The sequence below is a fragment of the Vombatus ursinus genome, unplaced genomic scaffold (assembly GCF_900497805.2).
Source record: "Vombatus ursinus unplaced genomic scaffold, bare-nosed wombat genome assembly UNPS02004577.1, whole genome shotgun sequence".
Classification (NCBI taxonomy): Eukaryota; Metazoa; Chordata; class Mammalia; order Diprotodontia; family Vombatidae; genus Vombatus; species Vombatus ursinus.
In genome coordinates, this window is record NW_020944355.1 from 3,522,375 (window position 1) to 3,535,658 (window position 13,284).

A 13,284-nucleotide genomic window follows, 5' to 3' on the forward strand; every position below is an offset into this window, starting at 1 on the left:
ATAAAATAGATTTTAAATAGAGATTAGATAATTTTGTGGAGTAATGCAAAAGGCCTGATTGAGGCCTAGGTGAATTTCTGGCCACCTTCATTCATGAAATTTCATATCTCACTGAAGAAGTAGGCATAAGTACTGTTATGTTGGGAAACAAGAAAGACAGTAAAAGAGAGATCTATTGAATCAGACTGATATAAAACAAGAAAATGGTATCTTCTAAAATGAGAGTGATTTAGAAGTAAAAACAACGTAAAATTGATAAAAAGGCCAGAGTTGCTTAAATATCATCGAGAATCAAAATGATAGAGACAAAAGAAAAAAGGAGAAAAGAGTGGAATTGACCAATTTGAAGATGAATCCACGTATCAGAAGTAAAATTAATATTGCAGATGGGCGGGCATTCATTCCAAGATAGCTCCAAGATAGCCAGTCCTGGCTGTTCCCATGTCCCTGTTGGGGGCATATTGGGGTGCTGTGCCAAAGAGGATTGGTGATTGAGCCTGGAAGAACCACTGGAATGAGGAGAATTGTCTTTTGGTCTCTTTCAAGGCAGCTTCTCTTTCCCAGTCCCCAGGCCTAGAGACATGTGAGGGCTAGCCAGCAAGTCCTGGTTGTGTTTGTCCTTAAAGTAAGTGGGAAGAGCATGTGGCCCACTGGAAAGGGCGAGGGAATAAGAACATCCCCACTCAGGCTCTGTGGTTTGGACCCAACTGCATATGTAATGCCAAGAATTATCAATTCATATGTATAACTGCCCAAAGTCTTTGTATCTGGGGAGCCTTTTGCACCACAAAGTGGAGACAGGAAAGATGCAAGCTGTTTGGTACTCTGCAGAACAGAACAGTGAACATATCTACATGTCTTTAAGATGTCACATTTGTACCATACGGGAAATCTGTTCATTGTACTTGTTTGAGATCTATTTGTTCAAGTACAATCGAAAGATGAAACTAGCTTAATGGTAAAGCCATCCAAAATCACTCTGGAAAAGCTTTAGATTTCTCTTACATTGTGTGCACTCTGTGCTATTCCTTGGGTTACAGAATGTATGGCGATTTTCACGGTATTTAAAAAATTGTACTCTTGGGTGAGAAGGAAAGGTTGAAGATGCATTTGCAAAGATGCTCTTTTAATTTTATTTTTATACATATCTATTTCTATATAGATCTACATACACACACAGTTGAAATAATGGACTGCAGTGCAAAAAGAAATTTCTGCATCTCTAGCTAGGTCTAGTCCATTCCCATCCCCTTTTGTAGACCCAACTATACATAAACTGTCCTAGTCAGAAGAGAATTTCTTTTGAAGATCTTCAGGGAAAGAAAACTCCCAACCTCTTGATAGTATGTCTTTTTTTTTTTTCACTGAATCTAACCTCCTTGCTTCTTGTCATCCACATTATGAAATATTTATACAGTTAACTCTTATTAGAAGCTCATAAAGTCGTTATCCAGCTTGTAGATTATCTGGGCACTTTGCTTTCATCTCTCTCCTGTTGCCTCCTTTTCAAATGTTCTCCTGTTAATTAGCAAAAGGCAGACAATGGAAGGGGCATGAAGTGAAACTCAAATCAATTTCATTTTTGCTACTTGCTAATAACTGGTAAAAAAAAAATACATAGATGGAGAAGAAGGAAGAACTGTGTCATGGGAGAGTCAAGGAAATCATTGCTCAGAGAAGACAAGCCTAGGGTATAGAGGGGATCAAGCAATGGTCAGAGGCCTAGGACTGAGTAGGAGAGTGAAAGTCAGGATCAGAACGAGGAGAACAAATTTAAGGGAAGCTAGTCCCTGGGCCAAGGCCAAACCCAGGAGCCATGGTCATCTACTCAAGCAAGGACAAAATATGAGGGTTAGTACAAAGCTCTAACTTGAAGCGTGTGTGTGTTCAGGTAAAGGGTGTGTAAGAAGTTAAAGTAACATAAGAAATAATTATGAAAGGCATCGTGTTGTAAATAGATAGCTAAACTTGGAGTCAAGAAGACCTGGGTTCCAGTTCTGCCTTTGACATTTAACTAGCTACGTGACCATGGGCAAGTCACTTACCCTCTCTGAGCTTCAGTTCCCTTATCTGCAAAGTGGAGGTAATAAAGCCTGTGGCACCTCCTTCACAGGCTCAAGTAAAGCAATGTGTATAAAGCGTGTCTCTAAATCACACCTTAAAGAGGCAGCTAGGTGATGCGGTGGATAGAGCTCCAGCCTTGGAGTCAGGAGGACTTGAGTTCAAATCTGACCTCAGACACATAACACTTACTAGTTGTATGACTCTGGGCAAGTCATTTAACCCCAATCGCCTCACCAGAGAAACAAAAAAATAAATAAATCATACCTTAAAGTGCTATAGAAATGTTAACTATTAGTATCACAAAACATCTTGCAAGTATAAGAGAGCACGTCCAGAACCTTGGAGAGACCTTAAAGCCTGGGGCACTGAGGTGAGGGCTGGAGTGGGCGTGGTACAATGAGCTAAGAGTTTGAGAAAGGAGGAGGATCCCTCTTCCAGGCTTCCCTATAATCTAATCCAGTCTATATCGTATTTTGGTCCAGACTAGGTGGGCTCCATAGTTGGGGCAGGGGGAGGGAAGAGAGTGCAATGCCCCAGGGACTTAGACCTAACAGCGGTTCTGATTGTTAGACAAGGACCCAGTGAAGCAGTCGTTGGGCACTTTCCTGGACCTGAGCAACTAATGTAGCCTCTCAAGGGGCTGGCTGCTGCAGCTTAATCTTCAGAAGAAACCACCAGGACCTCCTGACCCAAAGGACTCGAGAATATAAAATGTTTCTGAGGGCTGAAAAGGAATGCTTATCCCTCAAAACTACAAATGCCAGGATGCCAGTCAGTTCTGAAACTCCCATTATGCTGTAAGTATATATAGAACAAATATCAATAGAATATGCAAATACAAGGTAGTTAGGATAATAGCAATTGGAAGGATCAGAGAAGGCCTCATGTAGAAGGTGGTAGAAACTACATCTTGGAAGAGGAAGGTGAAAAAGGAGGGCATCCCAGGCATGGGTATAGCATATTAATAAAAATAAGCCCATTAGTGGGTACAAAGGTATAGTGGATAAAGTTTTGAACCTGGAGTTAGGAAGAATTGACTTCAAATCCTGCCTCAGGTAACTGTTGGGTGTGTGGCCACGGACAAATTACTTAGCTTCTGCAAGCCTCAGTTTCATCATCTGTAAAATGGGCAGAATAATACCAGTAGGACCCATATCACAGGGACCTTGTGAGCTTCAAAAGAGATGAAGGAAAGCCCTTGGCCAACCTTAAAGATATGTGTGTGTATGTATACATATATATATATATATATTATATATATATATCTAAAATGTTTAAAATAAAGTTAAAAATAAAACCCCAACACCACACAACACAACTTTCTAGAGTTAATATACTCTGGGCAAATTAATGCATATAAATTAGGACATTTTCATATGCCATTTCTAGCACATGTTGCTATGGTATTTAATAACCATTTTAGCAGGCATGTAAACACTTGAACAGCTTCACAATTCAATTCTGAACACTAACACCCACATAAACCTATGCATTTTTTTCTGCATACAGAAAGCTGTCTGGGACTCATCTGAATAACTAAACGGTAGGATATGTTTTCTTTATGTCATTTTTCTAGGCAAACAAGAAAAAAAAGCTTCAATTAGTCAACAAGTTTTTATTAAGCACCTACTATATGTCTGGCAGTGCACTGTGCACGACAAGGAAAGGCAAAACAGAGTTTCTACTCACAGGGTAGTGGAATGAGCATTGGACTTGAAGTCGTGAGAGATGTGGGTTTGAATCCTGCCTTTCATACTTGTGCATTGTGTCCAGGGATAAGCCCCTTAGCACCTGTGAGCCTGTTTCCTCATTTGTAAAATGGGAACAATACCACTGGTATCAACTTTATAGGTTTGGTAACTCTCAATAGGTAATATATAAAAAGTATTTTGCAAACCTTTAAAACACTATCAAAATGCCATCATACTTGAGGATGAGGAAATGGCTTTAGGGCCCAATCACATACATTAACGTCAGAGACAGCCAACTACGTGATGTGATTTGAGGAGTTTCCCAAGGGTTCTTGCCCTTGAAATATTTAGTCCACTGACTTTGTCATAAAATCCAAAGCTTTTACTATTAGAGTTGTTTCTTTGGGTTACTCCCCACATGTCTTGAAGGCTTCTGTTAAAATGTGACTCTGTTGGAGTTGGTGATGAAAATATACCACAGCATGGAATAAGTTATTGGATGAGCTAAACAGAGTACAAAGGGAATGGGACACAGGGGGACAGCGAAGTTTTGACTTGGAAAGGGAAAAACGGTCCTTCTATCGGACAGGCCCAAGGCATGCCATTGTCAAGGTCCTGTTCAGGGTCCAGGTGGATAGGATTGTTGTGAGGAAAAAATGGGCCAGCTAGGTGGCATAGTTGATAGAGCTCTGGGCCTGGAGTTAGGAAGACCTGAGTTCAAATCCAGTCTCAGACACTTACTAGCCGTGTGTGACCTTGGGCAAGTCATTCCCCTATTTGCCTTCATTTCCTGTTACGTAAAATGAGGTGGAGAAGGAAATGGCAAACCACTCCAGTATCTTAGCTAAGAAAATCACAAATTGGGGCAGCTAGATGGCACAGTGGATAGAGCACTGGCCCTAGATTCAGGAGGACCTGAGTTCAAATCCAGCCTCAGAGACATAACACTTAACTGGCTGTGTGACCTTGGGCAAGTCACTTAACCCCCCCCCCCAACCCCCCCCCCCCCCCAAAAAAAAAGAATAGAAAAAAAAAGAAAAGATAAAAAGAAAATCCCAAATGGGGTCATGAAGTGTTGGCCGTGACTAACAACAACAAAAATGAGATAATAGATGAAAATACTGCAAAGCTTTATTTGCCTCATTTGTTAACTAGATAGAAGAACAAAAGCTCTTCCTAAGAGAGTATTTCTGTCAGAAAAATAAGATGTGTGAAAAGTACATCAGTGCCTCGGTTCCCACTTTTGTAAAACAGACAGTACAACGGTCCCTTCCTCACAGGATAGTTGTGAGGTAAAATTGAAGTAATATAGGAAAAGTATCTAGAGTTTCAGTTTCCTCTTTTATAAAATGGACAAGAGAACCATGGCCTTTTTCTAATATGAATTTTGTAAGGTAAAATGAGGTGATGTATGACAAGTACATCAAAGCCTCAGTTTGCTCTTTTGTAAAATGGACATAACAACAATGGCCCCTTCAGATGGAAATTATCTCTGTTTCCTCTTTCTAAAAAAAAAAAAATTATCCAGAGCCCCTTCTTCAGACAGTTTGTCAACCACAAGTGAAGTAATACATGAAAAGTATCTTGGTATATCAATATTCTCCTTTGAAAATTATATATGACATTAGTAGCCCCTTTCTCACGGTATTATTGTGACGTAAAAATGAGGCAATAAATATGTGGGACATAATTCAGCACATCAATTCCCTCTTTCTTAAAAAGCGAATTACCTTCCTCAGGTGGTGAAGGACAAATGAGGTAATATATGAATAGTACCTCATAACTTTAGTTTCTGTTTTTGAAAGATGAAAATTACAAAAAAAGGCACCTTCAGAAGTAGATTATTATGAGGTAAAACTGATGCCAAATAGAAAGTACCTCAGAGTCAGTTTATTCTTTCCTAAAACATAGATAACAGCAACAACCTCTTCCTTAGAGTGTTGCAGTGAGGTAAAAATGATGTAATACTGTACATGAAAATATTAAAGAGTTTTATTTTCCTCAGTTCTAAAATGGTCAAAAGAATACCAACGCTCAGAAAGTTTGAGGTAAAAATGAGGAAAGATATGAAAAGTACCCCAGAGCCTCAGTTTCCTCTTCCATAAAATGAAGATGACAACAATGGCCTCCCTCACAGGTTTATCGTAAGGTAAAAATGAGGTAATTTGTAGAAATTACCTCAGAGCATCAGTTTTTTCTTTCTTAAAAAGGAAATGGCTACAATGGTCTCCTGGCCAATAGGTTTTGGTGGAGAACCAATGAAGTAATCTATGAAATACACTTCAGAACTTTAGTTTCCACTTCTGTAAAATGGACATGAAAAATAATGGCCCCTTCCTCACATGATTGTTTCAAGATAAACATGGGGTGATGTATGGAAAGTAATTCAAACTTTGTTTACTCTTCTAGAAAACAGACATGACAACATAGACAGTTCCATAATAGGATTGCTCTGAGGTAAAAATGAGGCAATTTGTGAAAATAATTCAGAGTTTCATTTTTCTAAATTGTAAAATAGAAGAACAATGGCCCTTAGAGAGTTTTTGTAAAGGACAAATGGGTTAATTTATGAATGGTACCATAGAACGTTAATTTCTTCTTCTGTTAAATGGATGTGGAAAGAGTCATAGGAATTTTGCAAAGTATAAATGACATAATATAGAGAAAGTTCCTCAGTGGTTAATATTCCAAGTTTCTAAAATGGAGATGACAACAACAGACCCTTCCTCAGAGAGTTTGTGTGTGGTATAAATGAGGTAATATATGAAAAATGCCAGGACAATAATGGCTGATTTCTCACAGGATCATTTTTGGAGGTAAAAAATGGAAAGTACTCCAGAATCTCACTTTAATTTTTCCAAGAAATATAGATGACAGTAGCGACCACTTCCTCACACAGTTTTTTGGTGAAGTAAAAAGGACAAAATATTTGAACAGTATCTTATGAATCTATTTTTCTTATCAGAAAAATGGACATGACAATAATGCCACATCCTCACAAGAATGATGTAAGATAAAAATAAGGAAATAAATGAAAAAAACTTTAGTTTCCTCTTTTGAAAAAAATGGACCCTTCCTAAAAGGATTTTAAAATGAGGTGATATTTCCAAAGTACCTCAGAGTATTATTTTTTTTCTTTATTAAAAGGAAAATGACCCAATGGCCACTCTCAGAGGTGATTTGTGAGGGAACAATGAGGTAATATGTGAAAAGTACCTCAGAACTTTTTCTTCTTTTGTAAAACTGACATCAAAGCTATGGTCATTCACTCACATAAGAAAGTTAAAAGTGCTGAGGTAAAAATAAGGTAAGATATGAAAGAAGTTTATTTTTCTCCGCTTTAAAGCATCAGAAGAACAACGAGCCCTCCTCAGATCGTTTCTTGTGAGGTAAAAGTGGGGAAAATCTATGAAAAGTACCTCAAGTGCTGCTTTGTCCTCTTTTGTAAATGAACATGGCAACAAGGGCCCTTCCCTCAGAGAATTTTTATGAGGTCACATTGATGTAAAAAATGGGAAGTACCTGAGAGCTTCAGTGTGTGTTCTTTGTGAAAATGGAGATAACAAGCTACTTTACAGTATTTTTGTGAACTGACTTGAAAACAGACCTTTTTCAGATAGTTTTGGGGAGGTCAAAATAAAGTAATCTTTGAAAAGTTCCTCAAGTGCTTCAGTTTCCTCTTTTGTCAAATGGACATGGCAACAACCACACTTCTCCAGAGGATTTTTTTGAGATGCCACTGAGGTAAAAAAATGTAAAGTGTCTGAGATCTTCAGTCCAATCTTTCTAGAAATAGAGACAACAAGCTCCATCCCTTCCTCAGAGTGTCTTTGTGTGGTAAAAGTGAGGTAACATCAAAATTACCTCGGAACTTTAATTTCCTCTTTTGACAATTGGACAGGAGAATAAGGAACCCTTCCTCATGGGATTTTTGTGAGGTAAAAATGTGGTAATATTGGGAGGAATCTGCTGCTTCTTTCTTCAAAAGAAGATGACCCAGTGAGCCTTTCCCTCACAGATTCTTTGAGAGCTAACAATGAGGAGATGTGAGAAAAGTCTCTCAGAACTTTATCTTCCTCATCAGTAAAACTGACTTAAAAACAGTGAATATTTTAGTGAGGTAAAAAAATGAAATTACCCTCACAGCTTCATTTTTCTACTTCATAAAACGGATATGACAACACTGGTCCTTTCCTCAGAGTATTTCTGTGGTAAAAATGTGTCAGCATATAACAAATATCAGAAAGCCTCAGTGTCTTCTCTTGTAAAACTGAAGTAACTACAACGGCCCCTTCCTCACATAAGATTGTTGTGATGTACAAATGGGATGACATACAGAATATACCTTAGTGTTTCTGTTCTCTTATTCATAAAATGAACATGACAACATTGATCCCTTCCTCAGAGTTTTTCTGGGGTAAAAATCAGGTAATGTAAGAAATACACCTCAGATCCCGTCAGTTTCCTCTTGGGTTAAAAAAATAGCTAGCTAGCTAGCTAGATATGACAAAAATGGTGCTGTGAGGATCAGATCTGCTAAGCTATATAGACCTTTAAATGTGAGCTATTATTTTGGTTCATGGGATGTGTTTCATCCCTGCCTTGTTGATCAACTCATTCTGTACAAGATCCGGATTGCCTCATTTATCTTAGATAAATACAGCCACCTTCCTTGCCTGTTCTCTGCTAATCACTTTTGCTTTACCTATCCCCATTCCATGTTTATCTTGCTTGGAGGAGAGGTGGCATGCAGGATGAGTGCAGTAAGCATTTTGTACCCTATGCTCTGTTCTCCCAACCCTACTTCCCCGCCATGCCCCCCGGGCTCCCCTTGGCACTGATCTAGTTTTAAAGCCTCTCCTCCTTTTCTTCTGTGTGGGTAGGCAGACCTAAACCCCCAGTCGGAAAATTCGCTTCCCTGGAGACGATTTCCTACACTTCCGGCCATTTTTTTTTTTTTTTTTGGTAGCTCAGGCCTGAGGCTGTGAGAAGCTCGTGACCTCTCCCCAGGCAGTCGCAAGATGGCCACGGTGGGCGGAGCTAGAGTTTTGGCGGGCTCTGAGTCCTCACATCCCCGGGGCACGCGAAGCTGACACTTCTCCTCGTGACGTAAGCACCTGGCGCCAGCTGGCACATTTAAGCTCGCGCTCTGTCTGTCAGTCAAAGCTGTGGGGACGAGGGCGGGGGCGGTGGTGTGTGTGGTAGTGGGCGATTTTCCCTCTTCTCCTACTCTGATCTCTCCTTTTTCTTCTAAATTACCTCAAAAAAAAAGATTTTGTCTGCTGCCTTCCAGTACCGCTAGCCTGTGGCAACCGCGCATCTGCCGCCTCAAGTTCGAAGGCCGCTGGTCCTGAGTTGCCTGAGGCGATTTTTGCCATGGCCTCTAACGCTGATTTTATCGTGGGAGGACAATATCAACTAGTAAGGAAAATTGGGGCTGGGGCTTTCGGGGACCTCTATCTGGCAACCAATCTGGCAACGGGCCAGGATGTAGCCGTGAAGATTGAATCCCAGAGCGCCAAGAGACCTTATTTGTTGTTTGAAAGCAAGCTCTATGCTATCCTCCAGGGTGGGGTGGGCATCCCCCGCGTGCATTGGTTTGGACAAGAGAAAAATTACAGTGCTCTTGTCATGGATTTGTTGGGGCCCAGCTTAGAAGACCTCTTTAATTACTGCCATCGTAGGTTCAGTTTGAAAACTGTCTTGATTTTAGCTGACCAGATGATTACCAGACTTGAGTATCTGCATAGTAAGAATTTCATACATAGGGATATCAAACCTGATAATTTCCTGATGGGCGTGGGGCGTCACCGCAACAAGTTGTTCCTCATTGATTTTGGTTTAGCTAACAGGTATCGAGACAGTACGACCAAAGAACATATCCAGTACGGAGAAAACAAAAATCTAACTGGCACTGCTAGGTATGCCAGCCTTAATGCCCACCGTGGTGTAGAGCAAAGCCGTAGAGATGACCTGGAATCACTTGGCTATGTGCTGATGTATTTCATCAGGTCAAGCCTTCCCTGGCAGGGACAAACAGGGGTAAACAAGCTGGAGAAATATATAAACATTGGTAAAAAGAAGATGGCCACATCTATTGAAACATTATGTCAGGGCTTTCCACCAGAATTTGCCACATACCTCAACTACTGCCGCTCTCTGGGCTTTGAAGACACTCCAGATTATTCCTATCTGAGGCAACTATTCAGCGTCCTTTTTAAATCGCTGTCCAAACCAAACCAGCAGGGTGATTGTACCTTTGACTGGAGCATCCTGAAGCATAGGACACAGCGGGCAATTGTTGCTGGTGGGCTTCGGGATTACTACCCAGTAAATTTCTAAGCAGGAAGAGCAGAGGCAGTGTTGCTGTATTTTTTTTTTAATATTTTTATATGGATTTTTACTTTATTTCAAAAAATGTTATCTTATGAGAACTTTTACAAATTGTTGGAGCAACAGTTGATGGTTCAAAATGCAAAAAAAACCCCACCACCTTTATTTCAGAAAGAAAAAAAAAAGTTGAAAAAAAAACTCTTAATTTCAGAAAGCAAAAAAGGAACTTAATTTCAATATAAACTGGGATGTTAGGCAAGATCTTGCAGGCCCAAACTCCATCAGATTTCTAAGCTTGGCACTGATAAGGCAAAGAAGATCGCAAGTTAATACTCGCCAGTTCTAGAAATACCATAACATTATAGACATTTGCCAATGGTTAGGGCAATCTTTTACAACTTAATTTTAGTATTAAGTAGCTCTGGGTATCCTGATAGGGCATGTAGTGTCCAGTTTTTTGGATTCATTTTTTCATTTCTTTCAAGTGTAAAAGTTTACTAAAGCGGTTGGCACAGGTCATTTTTGAATATACTGCTTTGAGATCTCATTCAGAAGAACTGTATGAACAGTCTTTAACCCCATTTGGAGCATTTGTAACCATTCACAATTGGGCACACTCAGATTTTTTTTTTCCCCCTCCCAGAAGTTTGGAAGTTGTAAACCTTTCTTAAACTTGCTAAGTTATACGTGCAAGTCAGCAGCTGGAGAAGTCAGTTTTTTTTTTTAAGGATCTGAAAGACTGTCCATTTACCAACCTAGAAAAAACATCATCTTAGATGAAGATTTAATAAAAGGGCTTGTCAGCTGCTAGATTATCTTTTAGAAATCCATTAACTGTACAGTGTCCCTGGAATACAGAAGAAAAACAGCATATTTGCCGCAGAAATTTACTAAACATCATACAATGGAACCTCTGTGTAAGTTGCTTAGTAAATGTAATCTCTGTGAAAACTGTTCTTTTTTATTTGAAATGGAAACTTTTAAAAAATGCTAATTTAAAAATTAATTTTCTGTAAGAAAAAAACGTGCTTACTAATTTATGAGAGAATCAGCGTCTCCATCATTTTTAATAGATTGTTTTAGGGACATTGATCATCTTCCTTTGCAGATCATTTTAGATTTGGCGTTGTTACTCCTTCTTTTGGCATGCTTTTTTTTTTCCTGCCTCAACGGAAAAGGCATACTTGCTTTTAATATCTATCTATCTATATTTGTCTTTCTGTCTATCTACACACACACACACACACACACACAGGAATAGGTCTTGCTGAATCTCAGTACCTAGTACTGTACCTGTCAGGATTTGATGCAGGCAGTTTGTGTTGCTATTGACTAAACAGCTATCCTGATTTGCTATGGTCTTTTAGAAAATTAGAATGGAAGTGTTGAAAGGCTTTGAACAAAGGAGATTCCGCCATCCTTGTGAAATGGCTATGATCGGATTGAAGTGAGCTCTTAGCTTCTCTCTGTATGGTGTTCACATGATTACTGCCCCCAGCCCCTCAAGGCTGCCTGTATGAGTGCTCTTAATCTCTTTCTCTTCCTTTATGTGTGACCCATCAGAAAGAGGGATAAAAGAAGCCCCCAATTCTGATTGCTGGTAGTACATTGAACAGATCAACTTATGCATTTATAGCATGTCAGCATAAATATAAAAAAAAACCAAAAACCTGCTGTCTGAAAATCCTGCCAGGTGTCTCATGTGTAAATGTAGAGTTCTGGGCATTAAGGTTGTAAAATCCTGAGATAAGTAAAGATTTGTTTGATGTCTCTTAATTCCATATAATATATATATATATATATATATATATATATATATATATATACATATTTTTAATTTGGAAAAAAAATGCCTTAAAGACAATTTCATGATTACCATATTCAGCCATTTAAGATTTATTTCAGAACTCCAGTCTTAAAAAAATAAATGAGCTCTTGGGGATAGGCAGCATTTTTAGGAATTTTTTTTTCTTGCCTGGTAAGTATTAATTGGTTTGGTTCCTTAGTAGGAAATTAGTCTCTAAAACTGATTTTTACATATGGTATATGTAAAAGGAAAAAAAAAGTTTGACTTTGGTAATAGCAGGGAAAAATATTTTCCAGGGCTTCTACTTTCATTTACTATGCACTTAGATTACATACTTTTTCTGGAATATATTTGTTCTGTGTTGTTTGGTTTCTTTGTCATTTGAAAAAAAAATTGTGGTATAGTCTGAGTCTTTTATTTAAGACTGTTTAACATTTTAAAGCAAGATGCAAGTATTCATTCTGAATGTTGCCATTTTGTCTGCAGCTAGAATTGGAATGTCATCCGTCTTCGAGCCACCATGCCTCTTCTTCAATTTGACAAGAGAAGAATTAGAAACTTGGTGAATTTACTAACATCTTGACTGGAGATGAAGCTCATTTGGACAAAATGCAGATTACATCTTTCCACAAAAATGATGGTTCCGGTTGAAGACACAACATTCCATAATTAGACGATCTGGACTCTTGTACTGTGGCTTATTTTGCTGAATTTTAATGTAACCAAGGGGCTGGCCAGGGAAGAGATTAGGGGGGTTATTACTATTTCTACTGAGATGACCTAATGGAGGGGGTATAATTTTTTTTTTTAATGTTGAGAAGTTGCCATTTTAACTTATTTGAATGTCTCTATTTGGAAAAAAAAATGATGAGCAAATGCAAGGGTGGGGACAGACTGGTTTGATCTCATACTACTGTACAAATGTTCTAATGATCTATACATGCATTTTAAAAGGTGTCATTTGTGTTTTTCTTTACCACCTGCTAAGAAAAGGGGATGTAGAGGAATGAATGTGCTGAAGACTGAGTTTTTCTCCTTCAAGGAGACTCTATTTCAGGTGTGTAAGTAGTCAGATTCTCAAAGTTGCAAAGGTTTCCCCTGGGAATAAGACTTGGCCAACAATGAAAGTGACCGTTTAATGACCTAAAGGATTCACTGATGCTATTCTTTCCACTTGCTACTAGTAGATTGCTTCACTTGCTGTGAAGATACAGTAATCTGTATCTATCACAAGACTCTGAGTGACTAGCCTGGACCATTTTTCTATGTTGTCATCTGTTCCCCAGCCCACGCCCAGCATAGACATCTGTCCTGTTAGACATATTTAGAAGCTTCATTAATACAGAAATGAACAGTAAATTGGAGCGGTCCCAATAGTGACTTACTTGT

At 38.9% G+C, this 13,284-nt stretch overlaps 1 protein-coding gene across 1 annotated transcript; it reads left to right on the top strand.

Annotated features, from left to right (window-relative positions):
• The first annotated feature begins 9,128 nt into the window (after window positions 1–9,128).
• LOC114025013 (casein kinase I-like) lies at window positions 9,129–10,097 on the top strand. Its single transcript, XM_027838351.1, has one exon. The coding sequence runs from the start codon at window positions 9,132–9,134 to the stop codon at window positions 10,095–10,097; it is 966 nt and encodes a 321-aa protein (XP_027694152.1). The 5' UTR covers window positions 9,129–9,131.
• Window positions 10,098–13,284: the final 3,187 nt, after the last annotated feature.